This window comes from Lampetra fluviatilis, chromosome 56 (genome assembly GCF_964198595.1).
Source record: "Lampetra fluviatilis chromosome 56, kcLamFluv1.1, whole genome shotgun sequence".
NCBI lineage: Eukaryota > Metazoa > Chordata > Hyperoartia > Petromyzontiformes > Petromyzontidae > Lampetra > Lampetra fluviatilis.
Genome location: NC_136330.1, coordinates 3,268,614 through 3,294,834, shown reverse-complemented (window position 1 = coordinate 3,294,834; position 26,221 = coordinate 3,268,614). Strand labels below are relative to the sequence as shown.

Here is a 26,221-nt window from a genome sequence, read left to right as displayed (position 1 = left end):
CCTCCTCGCTCCTCCCTAATCGCTATCGCTCCTCCCGCCGCGGCAGCGACTCCCCTCCCCTCATCACCACCCCCACACCTCCTCCTCTGCTGCTCCTCCTCCTCCCTGCTGCTGCTGCTCCTGTTGTTGTTGATGTTGTTGTTGGTGATGTTGTTGTTGGTGCTGCTGCTGCAGTCTCTACACAGACTGCTGCTACTGCTGCTGCCCGGCTGCTCCTCTCTGCTGCTCGTCTGAGCAATGACCGCTGCCGCTCCTGTTGCTGCTGCCCCCTGCTGCTGCCTCCTCGGCTGCCCGCTGCTGCTGCTGCCCTCCTCGGCTGCTCGTCTGAGCAATGACCGCTCCTGCTGCGGTTGCTGCTGCTGCTGCGTCTCAGCAATGACCGCTCCTGTTGCTTCTTCTGCTATCACTGCTGCAGCTGCTGCCCGGCGCTGCTACTGCTGCGGCTACTCCCACAGCAGCACAAAGGCCTCGCCCCGCCGCCGCCGAAGCGATGCATGCCGGGATACCCACGTGGACTCGTCCATCGCCTCCGTCGCGCAGGGGTGGTGACAGGGACCCCCCCCGGACTGTACCACTGAGGAGCCCTGCCAGGGGGGGGGGGGTGACAGGACCCCCCCGGACCGTACCACTGATGAGACCTGCCAGGGGGGGGTGGTGACAGGGACCCCGCCGGACTGTACCACTGATGAGACCTGCCAGGGGGGGGTGGTGACAGGGACCCCGCCGGACTGTACCACTGATGAGACCTGCCAGGGGGGGGTGGTGACAGGGACCCCGCCGGACTGTACCACTGATGAGACCTGCCAAGGGGGGGGTGACAGGGACCCCGCCGGACTGTACCACTGATGGGACCTGCCAAGGGGGGGGGGGGGGTGACAGGGACCCCACCGGTCTGTACCACTGATGGGACCTGCCAAGGGGGGGGGGTGACAGGGACCCCACCGGACTGTACCACTGATGAGACCTGCCAGGGGGGGGGTGGTGACAGGGACCCCCCCGGACTGTACCACTGATGAGACCTGCCAAGGGGGTGGTGACAGGGACCCCCCCGGACTGTACCACTGATGGGACCTGCCAAGGGGGGGGGTGACAGGGACCCCCACCGGACTGTACCACTGATGAGACCTGCCAAGGGGGTGGTGACAGGGACCCCCCCCGGACTGTACCACTGATGGGACCTGCCAAGTGGGGGGTGACAGGGACCCCCCCGGTCTGTACCACTGATGAGACCTGCCAAGGGGGGGGGGGGGGGTGACAGGGACCCCGCCGGACTGTACCACTGAGGAGCCCTGCCAAGGGGGGTGACAGGGACACCGCCGGACTGTACCACTGAGGAGCCCTGCCAAGGGGGAGGTGGGAGTTTATTTGGAATTGGTAGTGGAGGAGGGGGTTATTTTGAATCCTAAATGATCATCATCGTGGGATATACAGCGTGTTTGAAAAAGATGAATCCGATTTGAAATCGCTATATCTCGGCAACCACGAACCGCCCATGAATGAAACTCTTACCACTCGAAAGGGGCCGTCCATAAATGACGTCACGCACCTAGGGGGGAGGGGGGGTCAGACAGTTGTGACGATGTGTGATGAGGGGGGGGGGTTGAGAAATGTGACGTCACATCAAAATGCGCAACTTTAAATAAATATAGACAACACGTTCTACTTAATTAAAGATACTTTTAATAAATATTTTACCCCACAACATCAGAGTGCAGCGCCACATTACATACGCACTACAATGACAATAGTTTGAAGCGATTTGAAGCATGTTTTATTTTCAAAATGGAAATATATTTTTTTGGGGGGGCAGAGCTTTGTGACGTCATATTTGAGGGTGGGGAGGGTTTGACTTTTTGTGACGCCATGTGCTCATCACTCGTCGTGTGTCCCCCCCCCACTTCAATTATCCTTGATCTCGACCGCCGGCCCCACCATCCCTGCAAGCTGCGACTTGCCCCGGTCATGCCCAGGCCACCACCACCACCCCCACCACCACCCCCACCACCCCCACTCGCTTCGTGTTTAATTCGACTTAACAGCGTTGCGTTAACACCATTGGAACCTCATATGCCAGTAAAAAAATTAACCCGTAAAAACAAAGTTTTTCACTATAAATCCTTTATATGCGTGGCGGCTAGAGTCCTCTCGTTCTCTGGCTTGAGATGGCTGCCACCTATGGGTCAGATGATTGTCTGCCACTATTAAGCATTTGGTAATTAAATATTTTAAAAATTTTCCCTAAACAGTGTAACATTTTGGAAAAAAAAATTCACGAAAATTAATTGTCACGCACAACGAGTCTGTGTGCAAAATGTCAGCTCGATTGGATCACGGGAAGTGGGTTAAAAACGACCGAAAGATTTGCACGGTCGTAAGCAAGCAAGCAAGCACGCAAGCACACAAGCAAGCAAGTGAACTTAATATAAAGGATTAAAAAATATGATAATTGGTTTTTTACCCTTCTATCTGGCAACAAAACTGACACCTTTTGTTGCCAGATAGAAGGGTAAAAAATTTATTATCATATTTTTTACTGGCAAAATGAGGTTCCAATGGTGTAAATGCTTACCCCGAGCTCGCATACTCTGATGGTGCATTGTCTTTGAGTTGTGCGCTTTTTGGCGTCATCTGGTCCAACCCATGTGAGACTAGGCTCTAAGGAAAGCTGTCTAGGGTGTGGACCAATCAACTTCAAGGACAGTGCACATTATCAGAGTTGTGTTTTTTGTTTGCATTATGGCTTCAGGTATTGTGGTCTATGCAAAGGTGTCACTTTTCTTGCCAGGTGGAAGGGTTAAAAAACAATTATCAGCGTTGCGTTAATTCACCCTTTCGTTCGCCGATTCTCGTCTCTTGCAGTGTGATTTCACCTTTCAGGTGTCGTGGCATTTTCTTCGGTCAGAGGCGACGTTTCGTTATCGATTAATGGGCGTTAAAGATGCTGCGTTGGCAGCGGTGCAAAGGCACGATTAACAACACGAACAATAAAACGTCGAGTCATCGAGGCGTGCGTCTGTGTGGCGTTAAAAGAAAAAAAAGAAAAAAATAGACGTTTTGGGTAATGGCCCTTCTGTGACATCCAACACCCCACACACTCCAGAGGCGATTCAATTAACTGTTGCAAAATCTCGGTCACGATTGCAATATCACAACACTTACATGGTAAATAATTGTGTCCATATTCCATCGAATAGAAGGGGTTTCTTCGGTCCCTTTCCAAGATAAAATGGCATAAATTGTACTTAATTCTAGATTTGAAGCTTTCGTGACTGCAATGATGCATACTCTTAGGTTTTTTCGGTAAAGTCACGTAGGGGAAAAATAAGTAAATAATAAGATAATATAGGTAATAAAATAAATAAAATAAGCGCTCAGAAATTCTGCTATTTTTAGTATTATTTCTATTGTTTTATTATTTACTTGTGTTTTGCCCTACGTGACTTTACCGAAAAAACCTAAGAGTACAAAATTGTACTTTTTAATTGTACAGCACTCTGCTGCCACGTGTCCAAACGTCCCCCACGTCCTGAAATCAGTCCTGAGACTCAACGGAGGCTTTTCTGGATTAAATTAGATTTAATTTTTACAGAAGATTTAATTCGAGGAACGAGTAAACACGTTTCAGCAAGTGCGCAGGGATTGAGATGGGTGGGAGATAGCTCTTAAGAGCCATTGAAGCCTTGTGAAATATTAAATTACCCATACAATTCCTCCACTATTGTTATTTTTAATCTTGGTTCTTTCGGTAAAGTCACATAAAAGGGAAATAATAAATAATTTAACATGCTTTATTTTATTATTTCCCTTCTACGTGACTTTACCGAAAGAACCAAGAAGATGAATCCCTGCAGTCACGAAAGCTTTAAATCGAAATGTTATTTTTATTATGTTTTTATTTTTTTTATTTTATTATTTCACCTTCTACGTGACTTTACCGAAAGAACCAAGAAGATGAATCCCTGCAGTCACGAAAGCTTTAACTCGAAATTTATTGTAATTTAATTGGGACTTCTATAAATTGGATCATCAACCCTATAACACACACCAATGTGTCGTGCATAAAGCCTATAGCTGTCAACCCATACGGTTTACCCCGAATTCTTGTACAGAGAAATTTAGTTTTTAGGTCCATACTGTGTACAGCCGTTTCAATACGGGCACAAATTCATGTTTTTTTGTCTATTTGTTTGTGTTTCTCCCTCGTGATGGGACTTTGTAGGAGATGAACGTTGAGATTTATAAGGGCACGGGGTGACCAATAAGGTCTGAGTTGGTCTGTTATAAAGTCAGGCACTGATAAGGGTTCGACAGGTATGGGATCATCACCCTTTAACAGACACCACCAATATTATGTGCATAAAGCGTGAGCTTAAACATTGCAACAACAATATTTATCCATAACCCCCCACCCACCGCACCCCACCCCACAAATCGATATTTAAAATATTTCTTACGTAAGTCAATTTGGAGGCCTCCTTCAGGAAGGGTTTGTAGTGGTGGGTAGGTAGTGGTGGGTGGTGGTGGGTCATGTGTTGTGGTGGTGGTGTGTGATGGTTGTTGTGATGGGTGGTGGAGGTGGGTGTTGGGGATGGGTGGTGGTGGTGTGTGGTGGTTGTTGTGGTCGGTGGTTGTTAGTGGTTATGGTGGTGAGTGGGTGGGTGGTGTGTGGTGGTTGTTGTGGTCGATGGGTGGTGGTGGGTGGTGGTGAGTGGGTGGGTGGTGATGTGTGGTGGTTGTTGTGGTGGGTGGTGGAGGTGGTGGATGGTGGTTGTTGGTGAGTGGTGGTTATGGTGGTGAGTGGGTGGTGGTTGTTGTGGTGGGTGGTTGTTGTGGTGGGTGGTGGAGGTGGTGGATGGTGGTTGTTGGTGAGTGGTGGTTATGGTGGTGAGTGGGTGGTTGTTGTGGTGGGTGGGGGTGAGTGGGTGGGTGGTGGTGTGTGGTGGTTGTTGTTGTGGGTGGTGGTGGTGGATGGTGGTTGTTGTGGTGTGGTGGTTATGGTGGTGAGTGGGTGGTGGTGGGTGGTGGTTGTTGTGGTGGGTGGGTGGTGGTTGTTGGTTATGGTGTTGAGTGGGTGGGTGGTGGTTGTTGTGGTGGGTGGGGGTGAGTGGGTGGGTGGTGGTTATGGTGGTTGTTGTAGTGGGTGGTTATGGTTGTTGGTGGGTGGTGGTTATGGTGTTGAGTGGGTGGGTGGTTGCCGTGGTTGTGGCTAGGTAACTAGCTTTAGAACATTCCCGGCATGCCCCGCGCGCCTGCTCCCACGCCTGCTGGGTAAATCCCACCAAGAATCAGCAGCAGCAGCGGTAGCGGTAGCGGCTGCCCGCTCTCCCATCTCTCCCTGCGCCATCGTCACACACATCTCGCCGTGTCGCCCTGCGCCGCTTTTACTTTGCGAGGGGTTCGAAGGCGGTGAATGCCACGGTGATGCACAGGCGGCTTTGACGTGCGAAGGAGCTCGAACCGCGAAGGTAAAAAAAAAACATCTTTCCGCCTTCCTCCTCCCTCCCTCGTTCTTAGGGTGTCGGTCCCCTAAGCCTCGAGAGACCCCTTTGCCTGGCGATGTGGAGAGAGGCCTTGCGGATAAGTTGTGAGAGAGAAGTGAGTGGTGGTTGTGTGGTGTGTTGGTGGTGGTGGTGGCGCCACGGCCTCGGATTACACAACGCGTCTTCGCCGTTCGACGGGAACGAAAGCGAATGGACGCTTTGTGGTGGTGTCAGGAGAAAGGTTTCATTCGGTTGCATGGAGGGAAAGCGGCCTGCGTGCTGTTGTTGTTGTTGTGTTGTTGGTGTTGTTGTTGTGGTGAGCGGTGGATGGCTAGACTGTACACGAACCACGGCGTCCGTGCGCCGATGTCGCGCGCGGGGCTGCAAGCGGTGTCAGGGCGCCCTCTGCGGGCGATGTCGGCGGCTTTGAGAAGTGAGAAGGCAAAAGCCGAGGCCGCCAAAGTTGCAACCCAAGCTATGGGCCATGCAGTAAACCCACAGAGACACATATAGACACGTAGAGACCCATAGAGATATACGTTAAAGATAAGAGTAAACCCACAGAGACACATAGAGACCCACAGAGACCCACAGAGACCCATCAAGAGCTACATTAAAGACACGCCACGGTAGAGTGATTGTGGCCATGCAACTCGAGCTATGGACCATGCAGTTAAACCCACAGAGACACTTAGAGACCCATAGAGACCCATAGAGACCCATAGAGACACATAGAGACACCTAGAGACACCTAGAGACACATAGAGGCCCATAGAGAGATGCGTTAAAGACAAGCCACGGTAGAGTGATTGTGGCCATACAACTCGAGCGATGGACCATGCAGTAAGCCCATAGAGACACATAGAGACCCATAGAGACACATAGAGATCTGTGAAGGACAAGATTCCTGACATGCAATATCCCAGCGTCTACAAACTAAGCTGTGTCTGCGGCAGCAGTTGCATTGGGGAAACTAAGCGACATGTCTCGGACCGTGTTCGTGAACACAAGGCAGATCTGATAAACTAGTAACGAATTGTCATGTTTTATTTCCGTGACAAACCTTACTAATCGGCTGTGTCGGGTGGTTTAACGACACATTTACGCAATCTAACCCAAACCCCCCCCCCCTCTATTATGAATGAGAATCAACTTTGGTTAACGAACCAATGCACCGTATACACGCCTGCTATGTTGACCGCAGGCCTCGCAAGCGATGGCACAGGATGGAGGAGAGAGGGCGCAGGGAGCCTCCTCGTTGGATCTGGATGATGCTGCCCTACCAGTACCCTCCATGCCTCCCTCGCTCGCTCGGGCCCTGGCAGCCCTCACAGCCGCCCTCTCCTTCATCGTCAGCTACGACGGCGCGTTCGTCTTCGACGATTCGGAGGCTGTTGTGGGCAACAAGGTGAGAAGCACTATTGGTACCTCATTTGCCAGTGAAAAATATGATAATTGTTTTTTTACCCTTTTATCTGGCAACAAAACTGACACCTTTTTTACGAGGAGTCATGTTTGCCCGTGTGTTGTGTAGCCTTAGGTTTTTTCGGTAAAGTCACGTAGGTAAAAAAATTAAATAAAAAATTACTAAAAGTCATAATAGACATAAAATAAAATAATAAAATAAAATACTTTTATTTCTATTATGACTTTTAGTAATTTTTATTTATATTTTTTTACCTACGTGACTTTTTCCGAAAAAACCTAAGGCTACACAACACACGGGCAAACATGACTCCTCGTAAAAAAGGTGTCAGTTTTGTTGCCAGATAAAAGGGTAAAAAAACAATTAACAGTATGAATCCTTGCAGTCACGAAAGCTTCAAATCTAGAATTGTTGTGTAGCCCTTAATAAACGGCTAAAGCCCTTAACCTCACCTCCGTCTCTGAGTGAGTCCGTCGCGAACCCTTCTCCACTGCTTTCGTTGTTCGTGTTGTTGTTGTAACACTGCCGACCCGCCCCACCGACTGCACATCTGTGAAAAAGAGCTTCATGGCTCATCGGTTTCCACGAGGATAAATCAAGATTCGGATTCTGCTCTTGACAGGACCTCAAGCCCGAGACCCCTCTGTCGGCGCTTTGGACAGACGACTTCTGGGGCGGGCGCCTAAGCAGCAACAGCAGCCACAAGTCGTACCGGCCCCTCACCGTGCTCACGTTCAGGTCGGTGTCACGCTCTAAGACGAGCGGTGTTCACCAGAGGTCGCAAACGGGTTTTGATTCCTTACCCATACCCGTACCCGGCCGCACCAGGGTCGCAATAATAACATCCTCATCTTCTTGGTTCTTTCGGTAAAGTCACGTAAAAGGGAAATAATAAAATAAAAAAAGTTAACATAGTATTTTATAATGTAAAAAGCGTATTATTTAAATATTTATATTGTATTATGTTGTTATGTTTTATTTTTATTATTTTATTATTTCCCTTCTACGTGACTTTACCGAAAGAACCAAGAAGATGAGGATGTTATTATTATTTTTCTTCTCCACGGATCCCCCTGTAGTAGTAGCAGCAGTAGTGGCCTCGCGGATCGCCAGGCGTTGCGCGGACCACAGGTTGGGAACCGCTGCTCCCGAAGAGCTTTTCTAGAGGGAATTTTTGCCCGACTCTTCCATTTCTGGCCCCCGATGTCTTGGAAGAGGCAGGAGTCATCTTCTTGGTTCTTTCGGTAAAGTCACGTAGAAGGGAAATAATAAAAGAATAAAAATAAAACATAATAAAATACAATTCTCACGACGTTTCGGCCACAACGCAAGCAGCCGTTCTCAGGTGAAGAACAGGTCTGTCGGAAAGACAGCGTCTGAATGAACACCACCAGGCTTGGCAGCGTATATTTAAGCTGGGTTAGAGGAGGAAGGGCGCCTTGACAAAAGAATTTGCATATTAACAGAGGAATTTAGCATATTTATGAAAAAATGCAGATATGGGATTAGTCACTACTTGTGGAATGCGTAGGAGGTGGGGGGGGGAGTCTGAAAGCCATATTATGCCCGTGCATTATGTAGGATTAGCAGCAACAAAGGGAGGAAGTAGGGTTAGCAGTAATAAAGGGAAGGAATTTTAATAGTAAGGAGCTGCAGCAGCCTAACCAGAGGTGGGAGTGTGCCCGCATGCTATCCCACCGCACGCGATTGAAAACTGCGTGGTAGGGCGCGTTACGAGTTGCCTGAAACATTTATTTTTTCTAATCTGGTTTGATTGCATTGCTCATGAATATTGACAAGTCCGTTAGATTTGGAATCCACGGCGACACATTTTGTTGCACACTTTCTGCTCGCCCCCTTGGTGAAGCTCGTCCAAGCTGTGGTGACTCACTCACCGTTACCGCAAGAGCGGTTGACAGCTGTAGTCCCGGCTGACTATACCTACACTTGGCATCACACTCCTCCTGGTACACGAGCATTTCCTTAATTCGTTCTGTGTTCTGTTCACCCGAGAGGTTTGAAAGAACATTTCACCCCAACTTATAAACAGGCATCGAAGCTGTTGGGTATTAAACACACTTTCAGCCAACCCTCCTGGAAAATATATATCAGGCTGCACAGTGTACCTGCTGTTTTAGTGTTGTGGATTTTAATGTTTCGCAGAGATATGGTGTGTGTGTGTGTGATGTACAAGTTCTATCGGGTATTGAAAAGTTGCTACTTCAGTAATTTCACTGTGAAAATATCAGGCCAAGCAACTTGGTCACAACACACAAAAACAAGGATCTCCATGGTAGGCTAGCTTGACTGTTGGGGTCAGTGCTTGTTAACAAACACCAATGAACGCAGTCAGGACTCAAGGCCGCTTTTGTCTCCCCAGTGCGGATGTTGACACACCAGGTACTAAATTTCGATTGAAAGCTTTCGTGACTGCAGAGATTCATCTTCTTGGTTCTTTCGGTAAAGTCACGTAGAAGGGAAGTAATAAATTAATAAAAATAAAACATAATAAAATACAATTCCCACGACGTTTCGGCCACAACGCAAGCAGCCATGCTCATGTGAAGAACAGGTCTGTCGGAAAGACAGCGTCTGAATGAACACCACCAAGCTTGGCAGCGTATATTTAAGCTGGGTTAGAGGAGGAAGGGTGCCTTGACAAGGGAATTTGCATATCAACAGAGGAATTTAGCATATTTATGGCAAATGCAGATATGGGATTAGTCACTACTTGTGGAATGCGTAGGAGGTGGGGGGGGGTCTCAAAGTCATATTATGCCCGTGCATTATGTAGGATTAGCAGCAACAAAGGGAGGAAGTAGGGTTAGCAGTAATAAAGGGAAGGAATTTTAATAGTAAGGAGCTGCAGCAGCCAAAGGTACTGATTTAAATACCTACTCGACGTAGGAGAAGCCCAGGACTGATGCCGTAAACACTCGGCACTGATGTTACCCATGGAAAGGAATGGAACTTAGGTTGATAATTGTTTTTTTACCCTTCTATCTGGCAACAAAACTGACACCTTTTTACAAGGAGTCATGTTTGCGTCATCTGGTCCAACCCATGTGAGACTAGGCTCGAAGGAAAGCTGTCTCGGGTGCTGACCAATCAACTTTAAGGACAGTGCACATTACCAGAGTTATGTCTTTTGTTTGTATTATGACTGCAGGTATTGCGGTCTATGCAAACATGACTCCTTGTAAAAAGGTGTCAGTTTTGTTGCCAGATAGAAGGGTAAAAAACCAATTATCATATTTTTACTGGCAAATGAGGTTCCCATGGAACTTAGGTTGCCGCGTTCACAGGGCATCACGCTACCCACTACGCCGCCGTAGACGTTTGAAAATGTAGGTTAAAGGAATTGTCATGAAAAGGAAACGTCGTCTGAGTTGAAAAATACACGGATTGAATTGCCTTTCATTTCACCAATCACCATGACGTTTTCGATAGACAGATTGCCTTTATATTTAAACTCTATTATTTATATTATGAATAAACTCGCGAAGGGCTCATAGAGATCATGAGTAATTTTTTTTTTCACAGAAACCAGGGTGAACAAAAAAACCCATCCAGGGAACCAATCTCAGCGCGACACGAAACGCGACGCAAACATTAAAAAGAAAGTGAAAAATTAAACGTACATTAAAAACCACACCAAACTACGCAACACATTCCACTTGTAAACAAAACACAACGCGACTGACCCTATACCCTCACCTACACACCCCCCCTACACCCCCCCTTACATCCCCCCCCTACATCCCCCCGACACCCCCCTACACCCCCCCTACACCCCCTTCCTCCCTACACCGCCCCCTACACCCCCCCTACACCCTCCCTACACCGCCCCCATACACCCCCCATACCCCCCCTATACCCCCCCCCTACACCCCCCCTACACCCCCCCTACACCCCCCCCACACCCCCCCTACACCCCCCCCACACCCCCCCTATACCCCCCCCTACACCCCCCCCCACACCCCCCCTACACCCCCTATACCCCCCCTACACCCCCCATACACCCCCCCTACACCGCCCCCCCACACCCCCCCACACCTCCCCTACACCCCCCCCCCCCTACACCCCCCCCCGTGTTGGGAGGCAGTCGATGACAATTGTGTTTTTGTACGCAGCAGCAGGAGGAAGGCATCAAAAAGCGGCCTCCGCTTTCTTCCTTTTGTCAGTCAGCATTTCAAATTAATCAAGCCCCCCCCCCAACCACCTTACCGAGCTGTGCCTTCAGCTTTACTGCACTGCTCATGGGAGGCTCATCTCGGAGTTGATGGGTGGGTTTTTTGTGTTTACGTGAAGCAAGTCGCCGATTAAAAGTTGAGAATTTTTTTCGGTTTAACTCGACTTGTGTGTCCGTTTTAAGTGTTTTTTTTGCTCGTTTTGTAACGACGGCGTTATCGTGAACGACCGCGCGATCTGATCATTCGACGGCGATCTGAAACAGATCCACGTGGCCACTCCTGCAGCAGTTGGATGGAATATCAAATCTTGACATCAATTTGTTATCTGTTGCAATCCCCAAACATGCCATACGAAAGAAGACAAATGATGTCTTCGTCCATAAGATTAGTGCATTTGTCCACGAGAGGGCAGTGACATCGTTATTTAAATTGTGTCATTGATTCCCCGTACTAGATCTAGACTATAAAAGTGTTTACTTTAAATTAAAATTCATTGAAGTTCCACATTTAACCGAAAAAAAATGCGTAGCTTCTGCAAAAGTCAACATCTTCGTAATGTATTTGTTGTAAAAAAAATTTGCAGTGCAGCTGTAAGGCAACCAGATTTGGCGAAAATGCACAATACGCGTAATGAGTTTTTGTTGTTGTGTGTGGTCATTTTGTCGACCAGGCTGATAGTGGCAGAGTGCCTACATCGGAGAACCCAGTTTCCTGATGACTGCTTTCTAGACCTCAACTAACACCATGCGGCTCGTTGGTCTAGGGGTATGATTCTCGCTTAGGGTGCGAGAGGTCCCGGGTTCAAATCCCGGACGAGCCCTGACTTTTCCATTTTTTAAATATTTTTATAAGATGCTTATAATTCAGGAATTGCACAGTCGCTTAAGTGCCGTGAAGTGTATGCTAATTTAGTGTTTTGCATACAGCTGATACAATATTGTGAATTGCTTTACACATAGGTCATGAACTTGAAAAAAAGTTATTTTCTTTAACTTCTTCTTGGTTCTTTCGGTAAAGTCGGTAAAGTCAGAACAGGTCTGTCGGAAAGACAGCGTCTGAATGTTTCAGACGCTGTCTTTCCGACAGTTCTTCACCTGAGGACGGCTGCTTGCGTTGTGGCCGAAACGTCGTGAGAATAAATGTTATTATGTTTTATTTTTATTATTTTATTATTTCTCTTCTACGTGACTTTACCGAAAGAACCAAGAAGATGAATCCCTGCAGTCTCGAAAGCTTTAAATCGAAATTCTTTAACTTGTTTTTTGACGTTGTTTCCCGTGGGGTTTTTATTTTCTTAAGCACATTTGTGTGAAGCCTTGAGAGGCTTGCCATACTGCCACGTGTGACATCCAGGCATTTTACACTGCTACCTATTTCCAAATAACGTAAAGTTCTAAACAATGTACAGTAAAGTTCATTGCGGTTATATTAATATTATGTTTTTTTTTTAGTAATGAAGGCTGCAACGTATACAAATGTAGTGAAAATCTAAAATTAACATGTGCCTTTTGTTTTAGTGACGTGGCTGATATCATTTACTTGCATATTTCTAATGGCTGGCTCGTTGGTCTAGGGGTATGATTCTCGCTTCGGGTGCGAGAGGTCCCGGGTTCAAATCCCGGACGAGCCCAGGGAAAATATCCTTTTTTGTGACTTTCTTTTTACCATTTCCAAATAACGTAAAGTTCTAAACAATGTACAGTAAAGTGCATTGCGGTTGTATTAATATTATTGGTTCCTTCGGTAAAGTCACGAAGAAGGGAAATAATAAAAGAATACAAATACATCAATAAAACGTTTTGATTGCAACACAAGCTTGTGTTGATTGCAACACAAGCTTGTGTTGCAATCGAAACGTCGTGAGAATTTTATTGTTTTATTTTTATTATTTTATTGTTTTTTTCCTTGCAGTCACGAAAGATTTAAATCGAAGGTTATTTTAATGTTAAAATGTATTAATAATGAAGGCTGTAACGTATACAAATTTAGTGAAAATCCCAAATGAGCAATGTTTTCCTTGTGCCTTTTTGCATGGTTTTAACGGCTGGCTCGTTGGTCTCGGGGTATGATTCTCGCTTAGGGTGCGAGAGGTCCCGGGTTCAAATCCCGGACGAGCCCTGGAAAGTTATCTTAATTTATTTATATAAATACATTTTAACTGCAAAGGATGTTTCCTTGCACGATGATCAAATACATTTTTGTAAATTCCCAATGCTTGAATGCAGCCAAATAAGGTGACCGTAGAGATTAAATGTGATGTTTTTTTTGTGCAGTCAATTGTGACCAGGCTGATACCATCAACTTGTGACACTCGGGAAACCAATTGAATGATTGAATGTGCGGTTACCCAGATTCAAACTCAGATTTTTTCAGTGGTACAAGGTCAATGCTTTTGCTCCCAAGCTATCGCCTCCAAAACAGAAGATTTTAAGTAAATTCCACTTTGTGTCTCAGTGCTGTTCTAGCAAAGAAACGTTTTGGCAATGTGAACTGTCCTTTTCAAAAGCCAGCCACATGTGCCTGATGCTGTAGCCTCAGATTGTGGACACGTGGCTGTGGGTGTGTGAGTGGCTGGCTCGTTGGTCTAGGGGTATGATTCTCGCTTAGGGTGCGAGAGGTCCCGGGTTCAAATCCCGGACGAGCCCAGGGAAAATATACTTATTTTTTACCTTTTTTTTCCTTTTTCCAAATGACGTAAAGTTCTAAACAATGTACAGTAAAGTGCATTGCGGTTATATTGATGTAATATTTTGTAATAATGAAGGCTGTAACGAATATACAAATGTCTGACCCCCCTCCTAGGGGCGTTACGTCATTTATGGACGGCCCCTAAAGAAAAAGAACGTGTCGCGAATATCTCAACCAAATTTGCAATTTTTGTTTCAATCAGTAAAAAAAATGCAGAAAGGGGCAAACGCAGGCTGTTGCCACAATGCGAGGTTGGCTTCTGTTGTGAAGTGGCACTTTTTTTCTCTCTTATTCATTAGTTGAAGTCCTACAAGACCCACAGCGTGGAGTGCCATGTGTGGCTGGCTCGTTGGTCTAGGGCAGGGGTCTGCAACCTTTAAGACATAAAGAGCCACTTGGACCCGTTTCCGAAGGAAAAAATAAACTGGGAGCCGCAAAACCATTGCAACATTTAAAACAAATATAACACTGCATATATTGTTTCTTACCTTATTGCTATATACAGGATCGTGCAGTCAGCTGTCAATCTGAATAAAAAAAGGACTTTTTCACTTAACAATGTAAAATATATTTTTGCAAATTAATAGCTAAATTACCTGGTTAATGGGATTTTTGCTCCTGAACCTCAGTGCACAGTGTCTGCACATCAGGGCTGTAAGACGTCACCTTCATTTTCACACAGGCTTGCAAGCTGTCATCTGTGAGGCGTGATCGATGTTTGTTTTTAATATAGTTCATGTTGGAGAAGACCTGCTCACATACATATGTGGAGCCGAAGATCGACAGGACTCCAAATGCATACTTTTTCATGTTTATATAAGTGTTGGGGATGGCATTCCATGTTTCGAATACAAGTTTGTCCTGTTTGGGAAGGTTTTCAATATCACTCCATTTATGATTCTGAGCCAGAATGGCCTTCTGACGGGCAACATCCTCAAGAGTAGCGGTCAAGCATTTGAACTTGGACACCCATATATCTTTGTCGGCTATATCGGCCAGTTCCATCTCAAGATCAGGTTGACTTACACCTGCAAATGCAGTCATATTCAATAGGGATGGATCGATCGCCAGGGGAGTGACAGGGAAGAATAATGTCGTTTTTTCCTCTCTGAACTCACAGAATCGTTTCCCAAACGAACTTTGCATTGTGGTGATTGCAGACTTGAAATATTCCAAATTTATCGTATCATGACTTTGTTTGAACTCTCTCAAAGAGGGAAAGTGAGACAGTGTACCTCTCTGTAAATCTTTGACAAACACTGTCAACTTGCGCTCGAATGCCAAAACCTCCTCCAGCATGTGCAGGGCTGTGCCTCCTTTCCCCTGAAGGGTTGTATTTAGCGTGTTTAGATGTGCTGTCATGTCTACCATAAAATGTAATTTTTCCAGCCACTCTGGCTGTTCCAGCTCAGCAAAGGTGAGCTCTTTGCTGCCCAGGAAGGTTTTTACTTCTTCCAAACATGTGACAAAGCAACGGCAACGTTATTGCCTGTCACCGGGCGGGCAGTGTGGAGCGGAGCGGCGACCTGTCAGCAGCGGCAACGCCAGAGCAGGTGTCACAGTGCGCCTCCTCCCCTCGCTAGCATCCGCCCCGGAGCCGCGGTCAAGGTTCAAAAGAGCCGCATGCGGCTCCGGAGCCGCAGGTTGCCGACCCCTGGTCTAGGGGTATGATTCTCGCTTAGGGTGCGAGAGGTCCCGGGTTCAAATCCCGGACGAGCCCTGGAAAGTTATTTTTATTTAGATAAATACATTTTAACTACAAGGGATGTTTCCTTGCACGGTGATCAAATACATTTTATTTTTCAATTTAAAGCTTTCGTGACTGCAGGGATTCATCTTCTTGGTTCTTTCGGTCAGACGCTGTCTTTCTGACAGACATGTTCTTCACCTGAGGACGGCGGCTTGCGTTGTGGCCGAAACGTCATGAGAATTATTTTATAATGTTTTATTTTTATTATTTTATTATTTCCATTCTACGTGACTTTACCGAAAGAACCAAGAAGATAAATACATTTACTTTTTGTAAATTCCAAATTCTTGAATGCAGCAAAATAACGTGACCGTATAGATTAAATGTGTTGTTTTTGTGTGCAGTCAATAGTGACCAGGCTGATACCATTAACTTGTGACACTCGGGAAACCAATTGAATTATTGAATGTGTGGTTACCCAGATTCAAACTCAAATTTTCCAATGGTACAAGGTCAATGCTTTTGCTCCCAAGCTATCGCCTCCAAAACAGAAGATTTTAAGTAAATTTCAGTTTGTGTCTCAGTGCTGTTCTAGTAAAGAAACTTTTGGGAATGTGAACTTTCCTTCTTTATAGCCAGCCATATGTGCCTGATGCTGTAGCCTCACATTGTGGGCACGTGGCTGTGGGTGAGTAAGTGGCTGGCTCGTTGGTCTAGGGGTATGATTCTCGCTTAGGGTGCGAGAGGTCCCGGGTTCAAATCCCGGACGAGCCCAGGAAAAAAATACCTTTTTTTTACCTTTTTCCAAATGACGTAAAGTTCTAAACAATGTACAGTAAAGTGCATTGCGGTTATATTGATGTTATATTTTGTAACAATGAAGGCTGTAACGTATATAAATTTAGTAAAAATCTAAAATTATGTGCCTTTTTTTTAGTGACGAGCCCAGGAGAACGGAATTTTGTTGTTGTAAAAAAAATGTAAATCTTGTCGTCACATTACAGTATTTTTTTTACCTACTTAAGCAATTGTTACTAAAATGCAACTTTGCAAAGGAAACTACATTACATGATAGCACTTCTTAGGGCCCTTGAAGTGACAGATTTAAGAGGCAGGCACTGAAATTTAAAAATATGCCGCAGATAAATGTTGTCACACAGCAGTCGAATGGATGTTATAGTTATCGAATGGATGTTATACTTGTGGACAGCCGTTAAAAAAAAATCTAAAACAAACCCTCAAATCTTTAAAGGTAATGTAACGCAAAGATAATAAGCAATTCGCGAAATATGACAGGGAATTGGGGGTCACTATGATGGAACATCTCGGTGACGACAAAATGTACAGAATTGTTAAAGATTAACTCAGGGGAACAAAAACGAACGAGGTGTTTTGTTTATTTAGTTTGAGGATGTGATTAGGGTGTGAGCGCTCCTGGCTAAATATTCAGTACGATTCTTGCTTGTGTCAAGAAATCAACGTCTGTTATACTGGTAGGAGCCTCCTGGTTACACCAGCCCACAGGGGATTATTGTGTCCGTCCGTCGTGCATCAAAAAATGGGAGGGGTGGGGCTGGGCGGAGAGCGGAGGATGGGGAGAGGCTGGGTGGGGAGGGGAGGGTGGGGAGGGGTGGGGCTGGGTGGGGAGGGGCTGGGTGGGGAGGGGCTGGGTGGGGAGGGGCTGGGTGGGGAGGGGCTGGTCACCCCGTGGTGCCCTTATCAAACTCAACGTTTAACCTACTCACGCCGGCTTGTGCCCGCCCTCACATATTTGCGGAATACACCACGCCGCCGTTGACCCTGGCCATTGACCGAGCAACCCAACGTTCCTACCAGCTCCCTCCGCAGGAATGTGTTTTTATTACCACATTAAACGTTTCAGCATACCAAGGATGTGCTTAATTTAGCATCAAGTTTTCAATCTCTCGGGAATTCCAAGCTGGAAAAAAAACCATCTGCAATATTGGCAATCTGTAGATGGAGTCCCTGAACTCATTCTTCACTAAACCGCATTCACCCAGTCTCGGGAGATTGTTGATTTTCCAACTCATTCTCCGGCAGATGATGGAATCGCTCTCACATTTCTCTTCAATCGTTCTCACATTCTTCTTTTTTTATTTGATGCACGTGTGTCCGCGAGCCGACGGCCTCAAGCTACGTGGCACCACTCCTGGAAGGGAACGTGTTAAGGGGCCGTCCATAAATGACGTCACGCGATTTTGGACTATTTTTGACCCCCCCCCCTCGTCACACGGCGTCAAAAAAGTCAAACCCCCCCCTTAAATATGACGTCACAAAGCTCTGCCCCCCCCCCCCAAATAAAACATGCTTTAAATCGCTTTAAACTATTGTCATTGTAGTGCGTATTTAATGTGGCGCTGCACTTTGATGTTGTAGGAGAAAACATTTATTAACAAGTCAATTTAATTATGTAGAACGTGTTGTCTATATTTATTTAAAGTTGCGCATTTTGATGTGACGTCACATTTCTCAAACCCCCCCCCCCCCTCATCACAGCCAAATTTGCAATTTTTGTTTCAATCAGTAAAAAAAATGCAGAAAGGGGAAAACGCAGGCTGTTGCCTCAATGCGAGGTTGGCTTCTGTTGTGAAGTGGAACTTTTTTTTCTCTTATTCATCTGTTGAAGTCCTATAAGACCCACAGCGTGGAGTACCATGTGTGGCTGGCTCGTTGGTCTAGGGGTATGATTCTCGCTTAGGGTGCGAGAGGTCCCGGGTTCAAATCCCGGACGAGCCCAAGAAGGCATTTATTTTTATATACGGAAAAAAAACCTCTCATTAAGTTGTTTTTCCATCACGTGTAAAACTTTGCCAAACACCACACTAAATGTGATATTCTACAAAGTGTTTGCATGAGTACGAATTTTTTATATTTTTTTCGGTCAAACATTTCAGGAAAATAAATATTTAATTATTATTGTTATATTTTTTATACCAAATTTGATTTCAAGCGTATAGTTGCCTTCATATCGTGGGACATATAATCCATCTGGAACTCACACAGCAGTGACCCACCCTGTGTGTTCAACAACTGCCTTTGGTGTTCAGGTTTTTGGCCTTCCCATATACATACAAATGATTTTGCTTCTGTAATTCACGTTCATCAGTAATACTTTGGCCTTAGAGGGAATATATTTTACACGGGTAGGAAATTAGCCAAAAAGAAAACCCAAGATTAATACGATGGGAGTTGTATGCGGTCATACGTGACCAGGCTGATATCAATTCGCTACACTTCAGAAACCGGGTGAATGATGAGGGGTGGTTAATTCTAGATTTGAAGCTTTCGTGACTGCAAGGATTCATATTTTTAGGTTTTTTCGGTAAAGTCACGTAGGTAAAACATTACAATTTCTCCTTTTCACACTATTGTTAGGTAGGCCAGGTTGAGTCACAAACCGTACCTCTCCATAACAAAGGCTCACCCTCTTAAGCCTCACCTTACCATATGAATAAAAAGTGTGCTGCACTTGCCCCTTCCCCCCTCTCCAACCATTATATAAACGGAGTGGTAGCTCCTGCAATCTCTCATTTACTTGATACAGCTGTCGTGGCTGTGACGGTTCCACCTGAAGACGGAGGCTTGTGTTGCTTCCGAAACGTCGTGATTTTTTATTTTATTTTACTTTTATTAATTTTAATGTTTTACCTACGTGACTTTACCGAAAAAACCTAAGAATAAGAGGGGTGGTTACCCAGATTCAAACTCAGGTTTTCAGTCGTGCCAGCCCAATGCGTTTACCCCCACGCTATGTTAACCTATCCAAAAAACACAAAGGCGTTTCAGCAGAAGATAATTGTGTCAATATTTCACCAAAATTTGCATTTCAATGTGCACAGCAGAGCCTGCATTGTTGTTGTTTGACTTGCATCCCACTGGGATTTTTGCACAGCGCTGGTGTACGGTGCTTTTTTTCTTGAAGACTTTGCAGTTTTTTCCTGGATTTCTCTGTTTGCGCATAGTCACTTTAAGATGTTTTCTTGTTCATGTGTTTTGTTTGTTGCGGTTGCACCCGATTCAAGAGCCGAATGGCTCACAGGGCTATATCTAATAAATGTAACTGAAATTGAAAACAGTGCAAGGCTGGCTGGCTCTTCCTGTAAGTGAACTTTAAAAAAAATTCAGTTCCCAGCACATGTGCCTGATGCTAAATTCCCACATTGGGGATTGGAGCGCGTGGCTGGCTCGTTGGTCTAGGGGTATGATTCTCGCTTAGGGTGCGAGAGGTCCCGGGTTCAAATCCCGGACGAGCCCTTGCTTTTCCATTTTTTAGCTATTTTTATAAGATGCTTATAATTCAGGAATTACACAGCCACTTAAGTGCCGTGAAGTGTATGCTAATTTTGTGTTTTGCACACAGCTGATACAATATTGTGAATTGCTTTATACATAGGTCATAAACTTGAAAAAAAGTAATATTCTTTAACTTGTTTTTTGACGTTGTTTCCCGTGGGGTTTTTATTTTCTTAAGCACACTTGTGTGAAGCCTTGAGAGGCTTGCCATACTGCCACGTGTGACATCCAGGCATTTTACACTGCTGCTACCCTCAGTACCGCCCCCTGTAGGTTAAGGTAAACAATTGCGAAACAGAGCAGATGCAACGTGGCAGCATTAAGTGCATTTCCTGTGTGGCTGAAGTCAGCTGGCTCGTTGGTCTAGGGGTATGATTCTCGCTTTGGGTGCGAGAGGTCCCGGGTTCAAATCCCGGACGAGCCCAATATTTTTTTTAGTAATTAACTTACTCACATCCCCAGAGATGTTCGGCATTGTTAAAACAGGCTAAATGTCCGCGTCGTTTGGTCCATAAAAATAAGTTAATATAAAAAGAAAGCCGTGTAAAATTTAAAAATAAGAGTGTTTTTGGTACGCATTGTAGTTTGTGACCACATGCTGACTTTCTCGCTCACATAGCCTTCACATCTGGGAGGCAAACTCAGCTGGCTCGTTGGTCTAGGGGTATGATTCTCGCTTAGGGTGCGAGAGGTCCCGGGTTCAAATCCCGGACGAGCCCGTGCTTTTATTATTTTGTGTGGAAAAAGACAAAATATTATTACGTCCAGGTAAATAAGTTTAATTGTCACATTCAAGATTTCATGTACCGTGCTGAACTTAATGCTATTTTCTCAGAAATGTTATCATCTTTTCCCCACCCCGTCTTGGAATAGCCATGAAGTGTTTCAGTTCTTACGTTTGTTAAGTTTAAACCTCCAAAATGTTGACAAGTCTTATACAGTAGTTACTTATTAAGCACTCACTTAAAACTTGTTCACCCAGTCTTAAGATTAGAATTGTTTTAAACTCATTCTCCAGCAGATGGCACGATTGTACCATGGATCACGCTCTCACGTTGCAAAGGCTTTAAAGCGCCTTAAATGTTTCAAGATTAATTATAGATTTGAAGCTTTCGTGACTGCAAGGATTCATACTCTTATGTTTTTTCAGTAAAGTCACGTAGGTAATTTTTTTTAAATAAATAATAATAGAAATAATAACAGGAATAAAATAATAAATCACGACGTTTCAGAGGCAACACAAGTCTCCGTCATCAGGTGGGACCGTCATAGCTAAATTTACTGTATCAAGTACCCTGTACCCTATTATTACTTATATTATTTTTATTTTTTATTTATGTGAATTTTCCGAAAAAACCTAAGAGTATGTTTCCAGATTGTCCAAGCAAATTGATTTGCAACGTATTCTTGGTTCTTTCGGTAAAGTCACATAGAAGGGAAATAATAAAATAATAAAAATAAAACATCATTATATTATGTTACGTAATTATATTATGTTTTATTTTTATTATAATTATATAATGTTTTACTTTTATTATTTTATTATTTCCCTTCTACGTGACTTTACCGAAAGAACCAATAATATACTGGCTACCCGTACCCAACGTCTTGTCTATTCTCACAATTCAAGTTCCTAGAATCAACCCACCCGCGCCTGCAACATGGCTTCATCCCAGAGGTCGCAATCGGGTACCCGATACCCGTACCCTACCCGATACCCGGCCGGGTGCGGGTAGGGTACGGGTACGGCCGGGTACGGGTACCCGTTTGCGACCCTGGTGCGGCCGGGTACGGGTACGGAATAAAATCCTGTTTGCGACCTCTGGGACACATGGGTGCAGCACGTCAATGATCTTCTTGGTTCTTTCAGTAAAGTCACGTAGAATGGAAATAATAAAATAATAAAAATAAAACATAATAAAACAATATAATAATGTAATAAACGTCAACGATGTGAAGCAGGCAAAACGGTCCCTCGCCGGCCGTGCGTGACGATCGCCCCGCTTGCCGCCCGCCAGGCTCAACTACTGGGCGAGCGGAGGTCTGAACCCGACGGGGTTCCACCTGGTGAACATCGCGCTGCACTCGGTCGTCTCGGCGCTGCTCTACGACGTCTGCTGCCTGCTGGTCGGGTGGCGCGGGGCACGCGGAGCGCCGGCGTGCCGCACGGCGCTGCTCGCCTCCGTCATGTTCGCCGTGCACCCCGTGCACGCGGAGAGCGTGAGTCCCTGTGTGTGTCCGCACGCACGCGGAGAGCGTGAGTCCCTGTGTGTGTCCGCACGCACGCGGAGAACGTGAGTCCCTGTGTGTGTCCGCACGCACGCGGAGAGCGTGAGTCCCTGTGTGTGTCCGCACGCACGCGGAGAGCGTGAGTCCCTGTGTGTGTCCGCACGCACGCGGAGAACGTGAGTCCCTGTGTGTGTCCGCACGCACGCGGAGAGCGTGAGTCCCTGTGTGTGTCCGCACGCACGCGGAGAGCGTGAGTCCCTGTGTGTGTCCGCACGCACGCAGAGAGCGTGAGTCCCTGTGTGTGTCCGCACGCACGCAGAGAGCGTGAGTCCCTGTGTGTGTAGACTTTAACGGACAGGCTGTCGAAAGGGGCGATTGCTATTCGCGTGTAGCAGCAACAATACTGGTAGGAACCACCTGGTTCCACCAGCCCACATTTAGAAACATGCTTTTAGAGAATTTGGCTACTGTGCATTTTCACTTGATAAGCCACTTCGTTGTTTTATAATTTGTGCTAGTCAGGTCGCTTCTGACAAAGAGCTATACAGCTCAGTGGCCCTGACCTGGTAAAATAAAAAAAAATGTTTAAAACACATTGTCCTGCGGAGGGAGCTGGTAGGAACGTTGGGTTGCTCGGTCAATGGCCAGGGTCAACGGCGGCGTGGTGTATTCCGCAAATATGCCCGACTGTGAGGGCGGGCACAAGCCGGCGTGAGTAGGTTAAACGTTGAGTTTTATAAGGGCACCACGGAGTGAGCAGCCCCTCCCCGCCCAGCCCAGCCCCACCCCTCCCACCCACCACCCAGCCCCACCCTCCCCACCCAGCCCCTCCCCACTCAGTCCCTCCCCACCCTCCCCTCCCCTCCCCACCCAGCCCCTCCCCACCCTCCCCTCCCCTCCCCACCCAGCCCCTCCCTGCACGACGGATGGACACAATAATCCCCTGTGGGCTGGTGTAACCAGGAGGTTCCTACCAGTAAAAAGATTTGCTTACATTTGTTTGAATATGCATGCAATGTGCAGTGCCACTCCTAAAAGGATGCTTGCAACAAACAGGTTACCAGCTGGCTCGTTGGTCTAGGGGTATGATTCTCGCTTTGGGTGCGAGAGGTCCCGGGTTCAAATCCCGGACGAGCCCTTTCCTTTTGGCTGATATATTATTGTATCCATAATTAAAGGTTTTTGGGTTGGACCGTAAATATATTTAGCGATAAATATCTCTTATTTTTATTACAGATAAATATATCTACGATTAAATATATTTACGATTAAATATATTTACGATCTTACCCAAAAACCTATGTTATGGATAGGTTTGGTCGCGAAAGCCTTATGAAACGTTGTACTTGTGCATATCAAGGTCTCTATTGTATGCTGAAAGTGTTAAAAAAAAATCTGGATTTATTATCGGGACACAATTGCACTGTTTGTTACGACACAGCTCAGCTTTGGTTTCTTGGCCTCAGGCGTAAGAATCTGAACTCCTCCTGAATGCTCGTCATACAGGATATGCGAAATGCCACCTGCCAAAAGACTGTTTGCTGAGCAATCAAAGCAGCTGGCTCGTTGGTCTAGGGGTATGATTCTCGCTTTGGGTGCGAGAGGTCCCGGGTTCAAATCCCGGACGAGCCCTGTCATTTTTGACTTATTTAGTGTGCTTTGAAGAAGGGCCGTTGCCTGAAACGTCGCCTGTTTTATATATATATACTTTTCTATTGAGTTGTTTTGTTGTATTTTGTTGTGCTGCCAACGCAGCGTCAGCACATTGTTTTTATTTGTTTAATTTGTGGTGAGTTACACCGCAATCTGGATTTGAATATCAAATACTTCACCACACTGGTCAGTGTTGGTTTGATGAAGAGGGTGGGGAGGGTGGTACAACATGGTTTTAACCTCATTTCCAACCTACTGATGTCTGTGCGGGCACACTTTTCGTGATGTCAGCTTCACCGCATTGGTCTCACCGAAGCCCACCAATTTGCACTTTGCGAAATGCCAAGTAGGCAGATATTTCTGGGTGCCACTCCTTAAAAGGTTGCTCGTTCACGATGTAGACAGGCTGGCTCGTTGGTCTAGGGGTATGATTCTCGCTTTGGGTGCGAGAGGTCCCGGGTTCAAATCCCGGACGAGCCCAAGGTTTTTTATATTTTTATATGAGCGAGAAACTTGCTTGTACTGGAGAATCCGGTTTAATTGATGGTGTGTTTACCCAGATTTCAACCCCGATTGTGCCTTGGGGCAGCTTTTTCTATCCTGAGCTAAATAAACACGTCCAAGACGGAACTTATTAAAGTCAAGATCTCAACAGTTGTATGTTCATTGTGGTTGTGCGCCACTGCCAATGATGCCATCGCCAATTTTTTTTTTAATTTCAGCAAAAATATTCCGTGTCACCATCTCAGCCAAATGCGGGATTGTTAAAAGGAGGCAGTGCTGTTGTAACGATTCAAAGCTGGCTGCCGCTTTAAGGGGTTTACGTTTTGGGTTGTTTCAACAGCCCCGCCACATGTGCCTGGTACTGTATGCTCACACTGTGGACACGTGGCTGTGTGTGTGTGTGGCTGGCCAAATAACGTGACCGTAGAGGTTAAATGTGATGTGCTTTTTTGTGTGCAGACAATAGTAGCCAGGCTGATACCATCAACTTCTGACACGTGAGGGACCGAGTGAATGATGATGACGGTCTAGGGGTATGATTCTCACTTAGGCTCTGAAAGGTCCTGGGTTCAAATCCTGGGCGAAATCAGAAAAATATGTGTCTGTGATTTTTTACCTATTTCCAAATAACGTAAAGTTAACACATTCCTGTGGAGGGAGCTGGTAGGAACGTTATGTTGCTCGGTCAATGGCCAGGGTCAACGCAAATATGGCCGACTGTGAGGGCGGGCACAAGCCAGCGTGAGTAGGTTAAACGTTGAGTTTTATAAGGGCACCACGGGGTGACCAGCCCCTCTCTCCCCACCCAGCCCCACCCCTCCCACGCCCCACCCTCCCCACCCAGCCCTCCCTGCACGACGGACACAATAATCCCCTGTGGGCTGGTGTAACCAGGAGGTTCCTACCAATATTAACAATGTACAGTAAATTTCATTGATGTTATATTGATGTTATATTTTGTAATAATGAAGGTTGTACCGTAAACAAATAGAATGAAAATACAAAATGAACAATGTATTGCAATGAGTTTTTTTAGTGACGAGGCTGATACCATTTACTTGCAAACCTCTCACGGCTGGCTGGTTGAGCGCGGGGTATGATTCTCACTTATGGTGTGAGAGATTTTGGGTTCAAATCCGAGACGAGTCCTGTAAAATTATTTTGATTTATTTAGATGAATACGTTTCAAATGCTCAACATACTTTGCTTAATTTAACATTGCTAGGGTTGTTTCTTGCACGGTGATGAGATACATTTGATTATTTTTAATGCTTGAATGCAGCCAAATAAGGTGACCGTAGAGATGAAATGTGATGTTTTCTTTGTGCAGTCAATAGTGACCAGGCTGATGCCATCAACTTGTGACACTCGGGAAACCAATTGAATGATAATGTGTGGTTATACTGGTAGGAACGAAGTGGACCAGACCACCAATAGATTATATCGTCCGTCCGTCCGTCCGTGTATCAACATCGACCCCTACTGCAAACACTTGGCAGGACCCTACAAAAACCTTTTGACTCAGTGGGGCTTTCCTGGCTTAACAAGTGTAATAATACATTATGTTTATATTCTTTGGTTATTCGTTCCTACCAGCCCACCCCGCAGGGTCCTGTCCCAAATTAAAACTCAGATTTTCAACGGTACAAGGTCAATGCTTTTGCTCCAAGCTATCGCCTCCCAAACAGAACATTTTAAATAAATGCCAGTAGGTATCTCAACCGAATTAGTGTTTCAATAAAATAATAAAACATAATAAAACAATTCTCACGACGTTTCGGCCACAACGCAAGCAGCCGTCCTCAGGTGAAAACCAGGTCTGTCGAGGCAACAGCGTCTGAATGAAACAGCACACGTGCTTGGAGCATATATATAAGCTGGGTTGGAAGGGGGGGAAAAGAGCGCCTTGACAAAAGAATATACATATCAAGAGGCATTTAGCATGTTTATGGGAAATGCAGGTATGTGATTAGTACTACTCATGCCCGTGCATTATGCAGGATTAGTAGCATCAAAGGGAAGGGATATGGGAAATGCAGGTATG

At 45.8% G+C, this 26,221-nt stretch overlaps 1 protein-coding gene and 12 non-coding genes across 15 annotated transcripts in view; all 13 read left to right on the top strand.

Annotated features, from left to right (window-relative positions):
- The first annotated feature begins 5,335 nt into the window (after positions 1–5,335).
- TMTC4 (transmembrane O-mannosyltransferase targeting cadherins 4) overlaps positions 5,336–26,221 on the top strand; it is a 62,170-nt gene continuing 41,284 nt past the window's right edge. For 2 of the 3 annotated variants that reach the window (XM_078880121.1, XM_078880122.1), the window contains exons 1-4: positions 5,342–5,465; positions 6,685–6,888; positions 7,529–7,644; positions 21,810–22,011. In XM_078880121.1, coding sequence (XP_078736247.1) covers positions 6,697–6,888; positions 7,529–7,644; positions 21,810–22,011 — 510 coding nt within the window. In that variant the 5' untranslated portion in view covers positions 5,342–5,465; positions 6,685–6,696. Of the gene's footprint in view, positions 5,466–6,684; positions 6,889–7,528; positions 7,645–21,809; positions 22,012–26,221 lie in introns of all 3 variants that reach the window. The other variant, XM_078880123.1, reaches the window with a different exon arrangement.
- On the top strand, positions 11,848–11,919 carry TRNAP-AGG (transfer RNA proline (anticodon AGG)). Its single transcript has one exon. It is a non-coding gene; the product is annotated as a tRNA-Pro (tRNA).
- Positions 12,658–12,729, top strand: TRNAP-CGG (transfer RNA proline (anticodon CGG)). The gene has a single exon. It is a non-coding gene; the product is annotated as a tRNA-Pro (tRNA).
- TRNAP-AGG (transfer RNA proline (anticodon AGG)) lies at positions 13,146–13,217 on the top strand. The gene has a single exon. It is a non-coding gene; the product is annotated as a tRNA-Pro (tRNA).
- Positions 13,673–13,744, top strand: TRNAP-AGG (transfer RNA proline (anticodon AGG)). The gene has a single exon. It is a non-coding gene; the product is annotated as a tRNA-Pro (tRNA).
- TRNAP-AGG (transfer RNA proline (anticodon AGG)) lies at positions 16,180–16,251 on the top strand. The gene has a single exon. It is a non-coding gene; the product is annotated as a tRNA-Pro (tRNA).
- Positions 18,163–18,234, top strand: TRNAP-AGG (transfer RNA proline (anticodon AGG)). Its single transcript has one exon. It is a non-coding gene; the product is annotated as a tRNA-Pro (tRNA).
- On the top strand, positions 19,681–19,752 carry TRNAP-AGG (transfer RNA proline (anticodon AGG)). The gene has a single exon. It is a non-coding gene; the product is annotated as a tRNA-Pro (tRNA).
- TRNAP-UGG (transfer RNA proline (anticodon UGG)) lies at positions 20,144–20,215 on the top strand. The gene has a single exon. It is a non-coding gene; the product is annotated as a tRNA-Pro (tRNA).
- On the top strand, positions 20,439–20,510 carry TRNAP-AGG (transfer RNA proline (anticodon AGG)). The gene has a single exon. It is a non-coding gene; the product is annotated as a tRNA-Pro (tRNA).
- TRNAP-UGG (transfer RNA proline (anticodon UGG)) lies at positions 23,087–23,158 on the top strand. Its single transcript has one exon. It is a non-coding gene; the product is annotated as a tRNA-Pro (tRNA).
- On the top strand, positions 23,581–23,652 carry TRNAP-UGG (transfer RNA proline (anticodon UGG)). Its single transcript has one exon. It is a non-coding gene; the product is annotated as a tRNA-Pro (tRNA).
- TRNAP-UGG (transfer RNA proline (anticodon UGG)) lies at positions 24,082–24,153 on the top strand. The gene has a single exon. It is a non-coding gene; the product is annotated as a tRNA-Pro (tRNA).